This window comes from Neophocaena asiaeorientalis, unplaced genomic scaffold (genome assembly GCF_003031525.2).
Source record: "Neophocaena asiaeorientalis asiaeorientalis breed wild unplaced genomic scaffold, Neophocaena_asiaeorientalis_V1.1 scaffold126, whole genome shotgun sequence".
NCBI classification, from domain to species: Eukaryota; Metazoa; Chordata; class Mammalia; order Artiodactyla; family Phocoenidae; genus Neophocaena; species Neophocaena asiaeorientalis.
This window is the reverse complement of record NW_020174565.1, coordinates 949,652-967,366: the sequence shown is the minus strand read 5'-3', so window position 1 is coordinate 967,366 and position 17,715 is coordinate 949,652. Positions and strand designations below refer to the sequence as shown.

General features: G+C 38.7%; 1 protein-coding gene across 1 annotated transcript in view; it reads right to left on the bottom strand.

The window, feature by feature from the left end:
* RNF138 (ring finger protein 138) overlaps nucleotides 1–17,395 on the bottom strand; it is a 36,559-nt gene extending 19,164 nt beyond the window's left edge. Inside the window, exons 1-3 of the mRNA XM_024757944.1 lie at nucleotides 17,381–17,395; nucleotides 13,253–13,461; nucleotides 1,959–2,124 (exon numbers count right to left, since the gene is read on the bottom strand). Coding sequence (XP_024613712.1) covers nucleotides 1,959–2,124; nucleotides 13,253–13,461; nucleotides 17,381–17,395 — 390 coding nt within the window. The remainder of the gene's footprint in view (nucleotides 1–1,958; nucleotides 2,125–13,252; nucleotides 13,462–17,380) is intronic.
* Nucleotides 17,396–17,715: the final 320 nt, after the last annotated feature.

The window sequence follows — 17,715 nt, the reverse complement described above, 5'->3', positions numbered from 1 at the left end:
TATTGATTAAATGTAATGTAACTTTCAAAAGAACAAATATAACGTGATTCCATTTATATGAGGTAGAACAGAATTCAGAGATAAAGTAGAATACAGGTTAGTAGAGGGGTCGGGGTGGGGGTGGGGGAACGGCAAGTTACAATTTAACAGGTACAGAGCTTCTGTTTGGGATGATGAAAAAATTCTGGAAATAGATAGTGGTGATTGCTATACAATGTTATGAATGTACTTAATACCACTGTATTGTACACTTAAAAATGGTACGTTTTCTACCTTACCATTCTTGATACTGCACTCTAATTGCTCATTTGATGCCTCATACAGATTGTGTGTATGTATATACATATCATGTTTTCTTACCAAATGGACATTTATTGTATAAAAAAAGTTTACCACAATCTTTCACTTATAAAAAAAAATAAAATAAAACTAAAAAAACGGTACGGGGCTTCCCTGGTGGCGCAGTGGTTGAGAGTCCGCCTGCTGATGCAGAGGACACGGGTTCGTGCCCCGGTCCGGGAAGATCCCACATGCTGCGGAGCGGCTGGGCCCGTGAGCCATGGCCGCTGAGCCTGCGTGTCCGGAGCCTGTGCTCCGCAACGGGAGAGGCCACAACAGTGAGAGGCCCGTGTACCGCAAAAAAAAAAAAGGTACGTTTTACATTATATATTTTACCATAATAAAACATTTAAAAAATGTTTAATGTAATGTGACTTTCAATATAAAAAGGAACTCATAAGACTTGAGATATTGCCAACAAGAAGGAAAAAAACAAGGCAGAAATAGATAACAAAATATTCCATTTAAACAAGAGGTCTTTGTTTTTTTTTTAAGTAAATGATTTAATTCTTAAGTAGGAGCTGAAAATAAGCAGTAAGTTTCTCTCCATTAGATTCAGAGACAATGGAGATGAGTCCAACTGTCTGTAAACTCAACCATAAAAATTAACAAATAATTTTACACCTGAAAAAAAATACCACTAATAGACAAAAAATAATATTAAAAGTATTAAGAGGTTGCCTCATAGTACTGGACATCTTTTTATTTCTTTAACTACTGCAACCTGGCAGAGTTAGAAAGTGCTTTAAAAAACTAAGTTCCCAAGTTAACACTTGGAACATTTTTCAGTTTCTCTCTGAGTAGAGCCAGAAATCTCTCAAGTGTATTTTCCAGCTTCACTTCATTGCCCTGTCAGTTAACACCTCCCTCAAAGACATGGGAAAGCAGGTATGTCTTGTGTGAATGCATGAAACAGCAACTGGTTTTTTTGCTCACTGACTTTATTAGCTGTTTGAAAAAGTGGTTGTGATAAATCCATAATAAACGAATATACTAAAAGCCTAACCACCTCTCACCATTTCAATCCCTCTCCCAACGGTAGAAAAAAATCCAGACTGGAGAATTAATGCCAGTTATTCGCCAATACCTGATGTTTTACACCTGTTCCTTAAAAGGCAAAGTCTTCTGCCAAGTATTTTGTGATTTCTTAGATAAACACATAAACATCCAAGTACAGTGGGCAGCTAGAGAGTTCCCCCTTGACTACATAAATCCATTTGGCCCATTTCTACCTGCAAAATTGCAATAATGATACTACCACCAGAAAAACTATTCAAGGGCTGAATCTGTACCAGAATGAGGCTTCAATGAGTTAAATGCCAGTCTGTTCATTCAGTTCATTTAGCAGGTAATCAACGAGTGTTTATTTTGAAAAAATAAAATTACTAAAAATTACGGCTAAAAATTACGGCAAATTCAGAGACCGTATCTATCTTTCGGTCTCCGTTCTCAGTAAGTTTATAATCTAGTAAGATCTACACCCACAGCTTTTCTGGCCTTTTCTACCCAATTCTCAACCTAAATAATTTCTCTTCAAAACAGTACCCACCAAGACAAGTCAAACAGAAATTTCAGAGTAGAAACTTGACTTTCAAAGAACTATGTCACATTTACTCTACCTGTTTTGCACAGCATCTGCAGCTACCAGAAAACCTCCTCATGATATTTTCAAGGTCTAAGGCCCGTTCAGGACATGCTCTTTCTCTTCTAGTCACATTTCCACGACACAGGGGACAATGTATTCCGCTTTCTCTCATTGCAGTCAGGAAACATTTTCTACAGAAACTAAACCAAACATTTGTGACAGGTTAACTACAGAAAAAAGTACTCTTTCCATTTCGATAATTAAACACAGCAGTTATGGGTATGTAATCATGCTAGGCTATTTGTATGTACATAAATCTAGAATTTTTTAAAACGGTATATGAATTTCTCAGTGTAAGACTAATGTCTGGACTAGATGGGAATACTAAAGAAACTACTTTTAACATAATACAGGAAAAATAAATATTATATAACATTATCAGGGGAAGCATGGTACAAAGGAAAACTGCATCTTATCCTGTGTTGTTTAGCAGCTGTGTGATTTTCAGGCAACACACTTAACCACAATGGATCTCCATTTCCTCCCCTTACAAAATGAGAGAATGGGCCACACATCAGCTTTGTCTCAAACTGATGTACTTCAAGATGTTGTTCTACAAGATATGAATAGGTCTCCTACAGAAACCGATTTCGGAAATTCAAGGATTATTCAAAGTTATTAAGGTTTCTCTGCTAAGGAAACCAAGTGTTGCCCAAACTTCTGTGGTCAGGATATATGAAAATTCCCACAACAGTGTGCAATGGAACATAATTTGAGAAATACTTAAGAATCCTGGGCTTCCCTGGTGGCGCAGTGGCTGCGAGTCCGCCTGCCGATGCAGGGGACACGGGTTCGTGCCCCGGTCCGGGAAGATGCCGCGGAGCAGCTGGGCCCATAAGCCATGGCTGCTGAGCCTGCGCATCCGGAGCCTGTGCTCCGCAACGGGAGAGGCCACAACAGTGAGAGGCCCACGTACCGCAAAAAAATCGAAAAAAAAAAAAAAAAAAAAAAATCACAGCCATCTGTACCTGGGCTCTAGAATAATTATACATTTAATTCAACCCCCTATAAATACAAATATACTAATCTTCCACATCTATACTAACAAAAAAGTTGCAAGGTTATAGTGTGATAACAGATCACACTGAGTTTACTAACCATGCGCTGAGCAAGTCACTCTTCTTTAAAATCAGTTTCCTCACACATACAGTAAGCATCTACATTTGATAGGGTTGTTCACAGGATTAAGATAGGTAATGTAATAAAATGCTCAAGACAGTTATTTTTGAGTCAGCAAAGTGCTTGATAAATAGTAGCTAATATCACTAAGGTAGCATTAGAAGTGATCACCAATACCTTAAAACATGGAAAATATTCATCATAACCAGGAGTCAAAGAAATGCAAAGTAAACAAGACAAAAATACATTTTTCAGTTGTCAAAACACTAGTTTAAAAAAATAATAATATCCAGTGTTAAAGGAGACATAAAGAAATGAGTGCTCCACATTTCTTTTTTTTTTTTAATTAATTTATTTATTTTGGGCAGTGCTGGGTCTTCATTTCTGTGCGAGGGCCTTCTCCAGTTGTGGCAAGCGGGGGCCACTCTTCATTGCGGTGCGTGGGCCTCTCACTATAGCAGCCTCTCTTGTTGTGGAGCACAGGCTCCAGATGCGCAGGCTCAGTAGTTGTGGTCCACGGGCCCCGCCACTCTGTGGCATGTGGGCTCCTCCCAGACCAGGGCTCGAACCCGCGTTCCCTGCATTAGCAGGCAGACTCTCAACCACTGCACCACCAGGGAAGCCCCGTGCTCTACATTTCTGAATAGCAATTTGTCAATACTTAACAAAATCCTTAGTGAGGGTGTCCCAAAACTCTGAATGCCATTTTGAGCTTTAATAACTTCACAAGTATAAATAGCACAAAGTTACAAAGACCATCATTTTTAAGTTTAATTGTTTAAATTAAAAACTGAAATTCTGTTTATATGTTTTGTAAATTTTGTGTAATACATTTTTAATTTAAATTATTTGTTTCACTCAGTGTTTGCATTCTTTAATCAGGGGGACTGTAAAAAGGAAAAAAAGAAGAAAGGAGAGTCAGACAACAAAACCCACAAGACTAACTGGAACAATAGTCTAGATCATGATACGGTCTACATTCAGGCAGGAGTAGGAAGGAGGGACAGAGGGTCTCTATTTTAGAGACATAGTTCTCAATGTCTATGACTGTGTATGAAGGGGGCATCCTAGGTTAAAAAATAAAATATAATTTTTTGACAATTACTTGTGAGAGAATGAGAAAGAAAAGCATTGCTAATTTAGAAGACTGAGTAAAAGGTGACTGTATTAACCAAACTGAAAAATACTAGAAGAGTTGGTTTGACAGAAAAACGCAAGTTTAAAGTACCTACAGGGCTTCCGTTCTGGCGCAGTGGTTAAGAATCTGCCTGCCAATGCAGGGGACACAGGTTCAAGCCCTGGTCTGGGAGGATCCCACATGCCGAGGAGCAGCTAGGCACATGTGCCACAACTACTGAAGCCTGTGCGCCTGGAGCCTGTGCTCCGCAACGGGAGAAGCCTGCGCACCACAACAAGGACTGGCCCCCGCTCGCCACAACTAGGGAAAGCCCAAGCGCAGCAACAATGACCCAACACAGCCATCAATCAATCAATCAATCAATCAATCAATAAATGTATTAAAAAAATAAAGTACCTACAAAAAGCTCAATGCGTGTTATCCAGCAAACAAGTGGAAAAATGGATCTGAAAATTGGGGGGAAGAATATGGAGAGCAGATAAGGTAAGAAGAACACTAAAGAAACAATCTAGAGAGATATAAACATTAAAGGAAGGTTCAAAGAAACAGAAGAACCAAGAGTAAATAATGTTATAGAAGCCAAATCTAATAAACTACCAAAGAGAAAACAGTAATTAAAGAGATAAAGGTAAAACTATCACCAAACTATTAAGCTAAACCTTCCTCTTTAAATAAAAATTGAAACTGTCAACAAAGTTCACACCAACAAAATTCATTACACAGAGATAACCATGCATAAAATTGATGGAGCTTGAGTGAACGAAATGAAGCAGGTTAGTAACTATTAGCAGGTAAATTAGTCAATATGCTGGCTAATTTAACAATTACAAGTAAAATATAAACACAGAATATTAAAAGATTTTTTGAAACCTGGGTGTACAAACATAAGCTGTATTTACGGGGGGTGGATAAAATAAACCAAAATTTCAAAGCCCACTTATTCAATACCTAAAATAGTATATGATAACACTACATACCCACCAGAATGACCAAAATGAAAAAGGTGGAAAATACCAAGTGTTGAGGAGGATGTGAAACCAACCTAAACTTGCATTCAATGCTATAAAAGTGTAAACTGATACAACCATTTTGAAAATTAATACAACCATCTGGCAGTAGCTAATATAGCCCAGTAATTCCACTCCAAAGTATATACCCAACTGACTTGCATATCTCATCAGAAGAAATTTCCTAGAAAGTTCACTGCCACACTATTTGTAATAGCTGAAAGCTGAAAACCATACAAATGTCCATCAACAGAAAAATGCATAAACAATGACAGCATATCCACAAAATTAAAACTATAGTATACCGTAATAAGAATGAATTTGGATATATAATGTTAAGCTTTGGAAGCCAAACGCAAAAGACTACAAGCTGCGTGATTCTTTTTTTTTTTACATCTTTATTGGAGTATAATTGCCCTACAATGGTGTATGATTCTATTTTTATAAAGATCAAAGAGCAGGTAAAACTATATTGTTAAAAGTCAAAATAGTGGTGTCCTGGAAGAAGTAGGATACACTCCTTGGAGAATTGAGAGGTTTCTGAAATGCTGGTAATGGAGTTCTGGAGTTCTATTGCTTGGTATGGGTGTTGAACACATAGGTGTGCTCAGTTTGAAAAAAATTCACTGAGCTGACTTTTATGATGGGGCACTTTTCTGTTAGGAATACTACACTTAATTTTTTTCAATTAGGAGTAAAAACAAGGGTAAATATGTTTAAACTGTTATAAAAATAGCTAAATTAATCTTCTAACTGGGCTTAAAAACAAACCAGAAAAAAAAAACCGCTAGGAAATTTCCAGAGCTAAAAAAATACGTCTGCAAAATAAGAGACAACCAAATGACCAGTACAATGAACTTCTGAAAGATTTTCATCCGGATCACTAGAAAATCTTAAATAATTATTTTTTCAACTTCTAATAGAGAGAGGGAATAAAAAACAGATCATGTACTAAGGAAAGAGAATCAGATTAGCTTCAAACTCATCAGCAATAACAAACAGATGACAAAACAATAGAATGATGTGTTCAAAGTTCTGAGGGAAAGTGACTTATAACCTAGAATTTCATCTTCTGGCTACTAAACTATTTGCTTTTTGAACCCTAGGCATTTCTGATAATGCAATAAATACAATACTGAGAAACGACACATTCTGCAAAACTGCACACTAAAACTTACAGGGCTTGTAGGGGAAAAATGGTTGGGGTAGACTAACTACCCGTAGAACACTGTCACCAGAGAACTAACAAAAACCCAAACAGGGCTTCCCTGGTGGCGCAGTGGTTGAGAGTACGCCTGCTGATGCAGGGGACACGGGTTCGTGCCCCGGTCCGGGAAGATCCCACATGCCACAGAGCAGCTAGACCCGTGATGGCCGCTGAGCCTGCGCGTCCTGAGCCTGTGGTCCGCAGCGGGAGAGGCCACGACAAGTGAGAGGCCCGCTTACCACAAAAAAAAAAAAAAAACCAAACAACCCTAATAAAAATACTAACACATTTTAAAAGACATTTAAGTTCTTAATAAACATTTTACTCTAAAGCTTAAAAAAAAGAGGTGAGGGGTTAGAAAGGAGTGATTAAAGCTGATAAATTCCAGAGAGATCTCATGGCCAAACCGAACCAAGAAAAAAATGTAGGTTGTGCGTTTCGTACAGTAGTGTACAATTCTGTGGCTTGTTATATTCAACTGAGTTTTAGTGTACTTCTCTTCAGCTAATGTAACCATTTGCTAATGGCTCAAAACATCAATGTGCAGGGGAAAAAAATACATATAAACCAATCCGTTCTGAAATAATCTTGTATAACAACAGAATGTTATCACTGTTGAGTCTGTTATCACTTGTTTCTAACCTTGTTTGTGGTCTTTTGATATGGAAAATTTTTAATTTTTAATATAGTCTAAATTCATCACCTTTTCCTAAAATTACGGTTTGTGCTCATAGTCTTAAGCCTTCCCCTTCTCAAGATCAGGGATATTTCCCTACATTGCCTTCTAAGAAGTTTAAGTTTTGCTTATCACATTTAAGTTTTTAATTCACCTAAAAATACCTCTATGTACAGTAAACAATAGAGATTTCATATGCAAAGCCATTATCCAAATACCATTCTACTGAATAAGCCATCTTTTCCCCATTGATTTGCCATGTCATATCTATCAGAGTTCTAATACATGTATGGAACTATTTCTGGGCTCTCTAGTATATGTCCTACTGATCATTTATCTACTGCTGAATTAATACCATACCATTTTAATTACTATAACTTCATAATACTACGTCACGGTATCTAGCAGGGTTGGTTCTATCTCTACGTTCTACTTTTTCCAAATTTTCTCAGTTATTCATGGTCATTAACACATCATTATGACTTTTTAATCAGTTTTTCAAGTTCTACCAAAACAATGATGTTGAGACTTTATTGGAATTGCATTAGCTTTTTTAGAATCATCTGAGGGAGAACTGGCATCTTAATTTTATTGAATGGTTCTACCCATAAACATGTCATGTCTCTCCACCTATTCAGATTTCTTATGCTTTTCAGTAGTTTTTCAACTTTCCCTACAGAAGTCTTGACATTTTTACTAGATTATAATAAATAGTCTAATTATTTATAAACTATTTATAGTTTTTGTTGCATTATAAATAGGATTCTTTCTATTACTTTTTTATCTGATTACTGTTGGTATAAAAAAATGTTACTGACTTTTGTCTGTTGTTCTTATATCCAGAAACCTCTCTGTGCATTCTTATTAGTTCTAATCATTTGTTAGTTGTTTCTCTTAGGTTTTAGATGTAGTTTTATCATCTACAAATTATGACAATTTTATCTCTTTTTCCATCTTTGTATACCTTATTTCTTCTTTTCTCACTGAATTGCCTAAAGCCTGAAATACAATGTTAAATGGTAGGGAGGATATAAATACCCTTGTCTAGTTCTTGACTAGAAAAGCACATAGGGTCTACTATTCAGTACATTTACTATAGATTTTAGAGAAGCTACCCTTAATTAGAATAAAAGTAAGTTCCATCCTATTCCTAATTTGCTATGACATTTTATAATGAAAGGCTGAACTCTATTAAATGCTTTTAGCATCTATTGAAATGATCATGTGCTTTCAACATCCAAATTCTCTTCCTATTTTAAAGGTGTTCTTCATTATGTGATTTTCAGTGAAAATCAGTTCCTCCTGAAAGGACAAAAAACTGTGGGTCTGTCAATTCCTCCCGACAATTCTGTCAGTTTTCATCTAAAGTTATGCTGGTAGCTGCAAAAAAGTTCATGATTATTCCTTTTATCCACATGAAATGACTTTCTTTTTTGTAATGCTATCTGAATTAAATGGTCTGATATTAATATTTCTATACCAGCTTTCTTTTAGCTGACATAGAAATATAAGGACTCAGAAAAGCTCTCTGAAAGACTCAGTTCTGCTGTAAAGTGTCACACACATTCCTAGAAGTCACTGCACTATGCAAAATCATCCAATAAAAACCACAGAGCTCATGGGAAAAACAGGGTTGGGGCACAACACTCAAATGTACACATCCCAAAGAATACTCTATATAGATTACAGACGCATTCACGTTTAAAAGTTTTAACTTAGCCTGAAAAAAATACACACTACTCATTACAATAATTGTTAAAAATATTTTAGCTTTATTTATGTTTTATATTCCCTAAGGGAAATACTTTAAGCAAATATGAATACAATTTATATATATACTATGCTACCATTTCTGTTAAAAAAAAAAAAGGCAGAGGGGGCTTCCCTGGTGGCGCAGTGGATGAGAGTCCGCCTGCCAATGCAGGGGACACAGGTTCGTGCCCCGGTCCAGGAAGATCCCACATGCCACAGAGCAGCTAGGCCCGTGAGCCATGGCCGCTGAGCCTGCGCGTCCGGAGCCTGTGCTCCGCAACAGGAGAGGCCACAGCAGTGAGAGGCCCACGTACCGTAAAAAAAAAAAAAAAAATTAACTCAAAACAGATCAGACTATAGTAAACTGGGTAATGGCCATCCAAAGATACATTCACTTCCTAATTCCCAGAACAAGTTAATATCACCTCATATTGTAACAGATCTGATTATTGTTAAAGATTTGGGGATGAGGAAATTAGCTGGAATTATCCAGGTGGGTCCTAAATGTCACCACAAGTGTCTTTATAAGAGAGGCAAAGGGAGATCTGACAAAAACACACAGGAGAAGCCATATTGAGATGGAGGCAAAGACTGGAGTGATGTGCCCCCAGCTCCTCGAGGCCCTGCCAACACCTTGATTTTGGTCCACTGAAATTGATTTCAAACTTCTAGCCTCTAGAACTGTGAAAAGATTAATTTATGTTGTTTTAAGCCACCAAGTTTGTGGTAATTTGTTACAGTGGCCCTAGGAAACCAATATGCAGAGTTAAATGTGAAACATTAAACTATAAGCTTTGAGAAAAAAATAGAAAATATTCACAATACAGAGCTACACAGAGTTCTTAGACTTAATGTTAAAAACACATTCCATAAAAGGAAAAACTGACAAAGTGGACTTCATAAAAATTTTTAAATGTTTGCTGGGCAAAAAAGATTGTTAAGTAGATAAAAAGACAATCCAAAGACTGGAAAAAAGAGCTTCCCTGGTGGCGAAGTGGTTGGGAGTCCGCCTGCCGATGCAGGGGACACGGGTTCGTGCCCCGGTCCGGGAAGATCCCACATGCCGCAGAGCGGCTGGGCCTGCACGTCCAGAGCCTGTGCTCCGCAACGGGAGAGGCCAGAACAGTGAGAGGCCCGCATACCGCAAAAAATCAAAACAAAACAAAACAAAGACCCGAAAAAAATATTTGTAAATCATATACCTAACAAAGGAGTAGTATCTAGAATGCATAAAGAAGTCTCAAAGCTCAAAAGTTAGAAAGCAAATGATCCAATTAAAACATAGGCAAAAGACACTGAAGAGACATGATTTTAACCTAAGATATACAGGTAGTAGACATGCACATGAAAAGATGTTCAACATCATTAGCCATTAGTAAAATACAAATTAAAATCATGAGGTATCACCACACAGATTGAAATGGCTTAAAATTTAAAACAATGACAGGGACTTCCCTGGTGGCACAGTGGTTAAGAATGTGCCTGCCAGTGCAGGGGACATGGGTTCGAGCCCTGGTCTGGGAAGATCCCACATGCTGTGGATCAACTAGTGCCACAGCTACTGAGCCTGTGCTCTAGAGCCCGTGGGCCACAACTACTGAGCCCACACATCACAATTACTGAAGCCCATGAGCCTAGAGCCCATGCTCCGCAACAAGAAAAGCCACCGCAATGAGAACCCCATGTGCCCCAACGAACAGTAGCCCCCGCTCGCCGCAACTAGAGAAAGCCCACGCACAGCAATGAAAACCCAACGCAGCCAAAAATAAATAAATAAATTTATTAAAAAAATAATAAAAAATAAAACAATGACAACATGAAACACTGGCGAGGATGCAAAGAAACCGGATCACTCATACACTGCTGGTGGGAATATAAAATGGTATAGATACTGTGGAAAATAGCTTGGCATTTTCTTAAAAGACAAAACATGCAACCACCATATGACCCAATAATTGCATTCATTGCATTCTTGGGCATTTATCCTAGAGGAATGAAGGCTTATGTTCACACAAAAACCTGTACATGAATATTTATAGCAGCTGTATCTGTAATAGTCAAAAACTGGCTATTCCAGATTTCCTTCAGTGAATGAATGTTTAACCAAAATGTGGTACATCCATACCACGTATGGATGCATATTCACCAATAAAAGGAACTAATGAAAACACACAACAACCTGAATCTCCAGAGAATTATGCTGAGTGAAAAAAGAAATTCCAAAAAGTTACATATTGTTTGATGCCATTTATATAACATTACTTAACATTCTTTTTTTGCTAACAGCTCTATTGAGATTTAAGTCACATACCATACCCCATACCCCATTCACCCATTTAAAGTGGGTTTTTTACTGTTATTTACAGAATTGTGCAATATTTAAGATTCTTGAAATGTCAAAATTATGGAAATAGGTAACATGGGACTTCCTCGGCGGTCCAGTGGTAACAAATTTGCCTTCCAATGCAGGGGACACAGGTTTGATCCCTGGTCGGGGAACTAAGATCCCACTTGTTGTGGGGCAACTAAGCCCATGCAACACAACTACTGAGCCCACGCACCTCAACCAGAGAGCCCTCATGCCGCAAACTACAAAGCCCACACCCCACAAGTAGAGAGAGAAAACCCACACGCCTCAATGGGCGATCCTGCATGCCGCAACGAAGATCCTATGTGTTGCAGCAAAGACCCAACGCAACCAAAAATAAAAAATAAAAAGTAAATAAAATTAAAATAAAAAAAAAACGAATATAGAACATGTGAACATTAGTGCTTGCCAAGGGTTAAGGAGGCACAGGGTGGGATCAAGAGGAAAGTGGGTGTGGCTATAAATGAGCTATGTGAAGGATCTTTGTGGTGATGGACACTTTCTTTACCTTTACTCTATTAAGAAGGAAGATATCCTGGTTTTATTTACAAAACATTACCATTAGGAGAAATTGGGCCAGGGTACACAATTTCTGTATTATTTTACAACTACATGTGAATCTACAGTGGTCTCAAAATAAACAGTTTAACTTATCCGTATATTATAATGCATATTCACTTAATAAATACGTATTAAATACTTACTACATAACAGAACTAGGGACATATCAGGGGACAAAAGTGATGAAAATCCCTACCCTGATGGGACTTACAGCATTGTGTGCATGCAGGTACTTGTGGCAAGTTTGTGTATATATACTACTATATCCAAAAACATTTTAACAAGTCATATTATACTGTGCTAAAAATAGTAAAAGTAATTAATGAAAGTGAAGAATCCCAAAGAATCACATTATTTTAAGAATTCAAATATACTAAAAAGATTTTTAAAAGAATGGAAAAGGAATGCCCTCTAAGAAATACTGATGTCAACTAAATAAGACAGGCAAATTAATAAAGATTCAAAAGCACACATCATGTATCTTAGTAGATTCCAGGTAAGTCCAAAAATGGACAATTTTTTAAAAAGATTCAAGAAACAGAAAAAATGGAATAGCATTATAACTTTAGATAAAGAGAATCAAGTATCTCAAATCTGAATGTATAAGAAAATGTAATAATATACCAAAAACAAAGCAACTGACAGGAAAATAATGTAAAATAAGTAATAAATTACAATAGATTATTATTAAATCATAGTCACAGAAATGATCACAAATGTACCTACACACTCTGAACAGTAAAATTATAAATTAGTATATAAAAATTTAATATGGAAAAATGCACATAGCCATATGTTGCTAGCAACTAAAGAAACAAATTTTAAAACGACTTCTAGACACCATTATGAACTGCATCAAACTAACAAAATATTGCTTAAAAAAAAAATGCTCAACGTAGCGAATATCCTGCTCGGGCTGCGCTCTGGGCCACGGCGCAAGCACCAGAAGATGGGGCCGCCCGCCCATCCGCCCAGTGCCCCGGGTCCCCGCCCGCCGGCCACCCCGGCGTCCCCCGCGAGGCCCCAGAGTTGAGGGCCAAGCGGCCGCGGACGGCAGCGTAGAAGGCGAGAGGTAGAGATGATCTTCAAAATGAAGTCTCTTGAAAATGTTCAGTTCTCTGCAGGAACTACAAAAATGGAAGGAAAGAACATTTTCAAAACGAAATTGTTGCCACCGCAATGAAGAGTAGCCCCCTCTCGCCGCAACTAGAGAAAGCCCGGGCACAGCAGCGAGCCCGTGCCCAGCAACGACGACCCAACGCAGCCAAAATAAATAAAATAAATTTTTTTAAAAAAAATTTCTTTCTAAAAAAAAAAACGGAATTGTTGTGAAAGTGTGTTTACAACGAACTGATACTATTGACAGGTTTTTTTTTTTCTTTTTAGCTAATAAAACACTTTAACAAGATTGTATTTATGGTCAAAGGAAACTGGACTAACCATGCGGCCGAAGACTTTTCCTGCCACGACCTACTCTGGGAACAGCCCGCAGCGGCTGCAGGAGATCTGTGAGGGGCTTGAAGCAGCCGCCCAAGACCCCCGCCCCAGGGCCGCCAGCAGGGCCGAGCAGTGACGCCCCGCTGGACGCCAAGGCCCTGGGGGGCCAGGCAGCAGCAGCAGCAGCAGACGAGGACAGACACGAAGTTCGCCTTACCAGAAAGCCCTGAGAGAAATCAGATACTCCTTGCTGCCCTTTGCTAATGAATTGGGCCCTTCAGCCGCCGCAGAAGTAAACCAACAAATGCTGCAGTAACTGGTGGACGTGGGCTGTGACCAGATGGGTGGACGCTCCCAGGAGGCTGCCCATCTGGGGTGCAAAGGAGACCAGCAGAGGTCCCTGCAGAGGGGTTTCTAGGCTACAAACCCAAGGCCCTTTCTGTGTCCCATTGCACTGTTTTCCACCTCCTCTCCAAAACCATCTTGTTAGCTGCTTTCCTTTTCAGGCAAGATCCAGAGATTTCTCAGCTCTCCTGAAATTGTGTCACATGCACTTTCTGTCCTGTCCCTGTGATGATGGGAAGGCTTTCCCACGTAGCGTTTTCCTTGGGGTTTATTGGCTTATTCTGAGCTGTCATGGGGAAGAGACTGGCTTCCTTTGACCTGTGTTTGGTTTGTGCATTTTTTAACTCAGCTAAGGGTAAGGTTGGTTAACGTGAGTTGGCTCTTTGCCTCTTTTTTCTCCTGTTTTAAAAGATAGCCATCTATGCTGTTAGAGGAGACGTAACTACATTAAGGGAATGAGAAAGACTAGAAAATAAAAAGCTTGAGAAATTAAAAAAAAAATGCTGGCAAAGATGATGGAATACAGATATACTTTAATAGTCTTAATGGCACTGCGTAAATTAGCCCAATTTTGTGGAAAGCAACATGACACCTATACAAACAGCAGTAACTATTGAGTGAGCACTTAGGCAGGGCTCCAGAAACTTTACATAATCTTGAATTCTTAAGAATAAATAAATGTTTTAAAAGTTCCTTTATTTTACAAACAAGGAAACTAAGACTTTCAAAATAAATAAACCTATATGAGACTGAAGGCAAGATGCTACTTCATTGAAAACAAGGCCCTGCACGTTCCTTCTACCTCAGGGTCTTTGCCCAGAATGTTCCCTCACCCCAAAATACTCTATACACAAACACAGCCCTCCACAAATTAACACCTACACATCACAAATCTCAGCAACAATTTCACTTCCTCAAGAAAGGTCTTTATTACGTACCCATCCACCCACCAACCCACCTAGATCTGGTCCCCTTCTTATACTCTCTAAACCTATGAGTTTGTAACTGCACATGTATCTGAGTGTTTATTTCAATTAAAATGTGTCTCACCAATGCCAGTTCTGAAGGCAGGGATCATATCTAACCGTATACCACTGTAGGTATAACACAGAGCTGGGCACCTAGTAGGAATTCATTAATATTTGTTAAAGCAATGAATGCTAATTTACCTTAATCTAATCCAAAATTTTACTTAACCCAAGATATAATCCACAGTCCTCAAATCAAAACCATAAGCACTTTCCATGTACAAAACACTTCAACAGAACTATAATCATCCTTGTGTGACACAGCTGACAAATTCCCTTGTATTTACCCTCTGACCCAGCAATTCCACTTGAGAAAATTTATCTTACAGGAAAAACTCTCATATGTGAAATTGTATTCATACAAGTTTAATCAATGTGCCATTATTTGTAACAGCAAAAGATTGCAAACAACCTAAGTGTCCATAGATAAGAGATTGGATAAATAAATAAATAATTTAATAATTAAAAAAATAATCAAACATGGGGCTTCCCTGGTGGCGCAGTGGTTGAGAGTCCGCCTGCCGATGCAGGGGACAAAGGTTCGTGCCCCGGGTCCGGGAGGATCCCACATGCCGTGGAGCGGCTGGGCCCGTGAGCCACGGCCGCTTGAAACCCGCGTACCGAAAAAAAAAAAAAAAAAAAAAAAAGTCAAACAATGGAACACTAGAACACTAAATATGTTCCATGGGGTCAGGAATTTTTGTCTGGCTTGTTGAACCCTAGAATCTACATTAGTATTGTTGGCACATAATGGACACTCAGTGTTGGCTTACTGAATGAATGAAAACTCTACAATCTCCCCCCCCCCACCAAAAAAAAAGAGTAAGAAGGCCCTTTACCTACTGATATAGAATGACCTCCAATGCAGTAACATGAAAACAGCAAGGTACAAAAGAATGCATACAGTATGCTGTTCTCTGAAGAATAGATAAGGTAACAGTGATCGTGAGAGACAATCATATTATTTCCTTTTGTACCTTTAAAGCTGTGAATTACAATATTCTCCATTCACAATAATACCTTCGATATTAAATATCTGGACCAAAAAACTTGAAACAGCCTCCTTTCTGTTTACAATAATAATCTAGCTTTTTGTGTTAGATGCTATAGTTATTAAACTAAACATAATTTTATATTTTTATGGGTTTTGAAAACTATAAAACACACATATTATCATTCGCAAACATTATCTCATTTGGCCCTTGCAACAACCCTGTGAAACAGGTTGTTTCTACCCCTGTTTTATGGAGAAGAAAACAGGCTGAAAGGAGTTAAATGACTTGACCAAGTGATACAGCTAGTAAGCTGTGGTCTCCCAACACAAACCCACCATTCATACATTTATTCAATACCAAATACATACAGTAGGCTCAGGTAAGTACAAGTAGACCTGGGTTGCTGCCTTTTAAGAGCTTACAGTCTAGAAGGAGTGTGCTTTCCAATGCAGGGGATGTGGGTTCGATCTCCCTGATCGGGGAACTAAGATCCCACATGCCACAGGGCAACTAAGCCTGTGCGCTGCAACTACTAAGCCCGTGCCACAACTAGAGAGAAGCCCGCGTGTCGCAATGTAGAGCCCGTGTGCTGCAACGAAAGATCCCATGTGCCGCAGCTAAGACCCGATGCAGCCAAAAATAAATAGATAAATATTTTTAAAACTTGTTAAAAAGAGCTTCCAGTCTAACTGGTGAGAATGGCATCAGTCAAATCGTCTGATCCCAAAAATATTATGATTATGAACTGTGATAAGAAATAAAAAGAGGGATTTCCCTAGTGGCGCAGAGGTTAAGAATCCGCCTGCCAATGCAGGGGACATGGGTTCGAGCCCTGGTCCAGGAAGATCCCACATGCCTCAGAGCAACTAAGCCCGTGAGCCACAACTACTGAGCCTGCACTCTAGAGCCCACGAGCCACAACTGCTGAGCCTGTGTGCCACAACGACTGAAGCCCACATGCCTAGAGTCTGTGCTTCACAACAAGAAAAGCCACCGCAATGAGAAGCCCGCGCACCGCAAGGAAGAGTAGCCCCCATTCACCACAACTCCCACGCGCAGCAACGAAGACCCAACACAGCCAAAAATAAATAAATAAATTTATTTTTAAAAAAAGATGGCCTAGAGCAGCAATTATTATATCAGCAAGAAACCATATAAGCCTGGCTTTCAGATTTATAACAAGTACGTAGGAAAGAAGATATTTTGAAAATATGTATTTAGAGCATGACTGTCCAAACAGGATACCAATAAAGGTGTTCAAATTGTAAGAATATTAAGTGAAAATTCAGGGACTGGATAATCCAAAGCAGGTCAATAAAGAATCATACAAATCTGTGCTTAATGAGAAGTGGAGGCTGATTTATATTAGCTCATTTTCAAAGATGCTTCCTGGGACTTCCCTGGTGGTCCAGTGGATAAGACCCTGGGCTCCCAATGCAGGGAGCACAGGTTCCATCCCTGGTTGGGGAACTAAGATCCCGAACACTACCTGGAGTGGCCAAAAAACAAAATAAAAATAAAATAGGCCCCGAAGCAAACAGATTAGATTTCCATTTTTAAGAATCTGGCAAGGCATCAACTTGTTATTATATGTAATTTTCATTGTGATAGAGCTTACTTCTAACTGTACAGAGTTATTTCTTTAACCATTCAAAACAGAGAAGGGAGGTTTGGTTCAAAGAGTCTTTGAAGATTACAAAGGGAAAAAAAAACAAGAGATAAATACCTTACCACTATGCCAGTCTGTACCTTCTGAAACATACCTGCTCAACTTTCATATTCTTAATTCATCTTTACATGTTTTTCAAAACATCTGACCACTCTAAGGCATCTGACACTGCTGACTACCTTTCCTTAAAATTCTTCTCGGTTTCCTGTCACACTCTATCTTGGTTTTCTTCCTATTCTTGTCCATTCCTTCTCAGGCTGTTCTTTTCTCCACTCTACATTTAAATATATATTCTCCAGCACTTTGTTCTATCTAGATCTCTGTTATCTTTCAATTTATACTCCTCCTCCAGGGGCTACATCCATACTCACAGCTTTAGTTCCATGTATTCCAGATCTACGTACATACACTTAACTACTGGACATACAA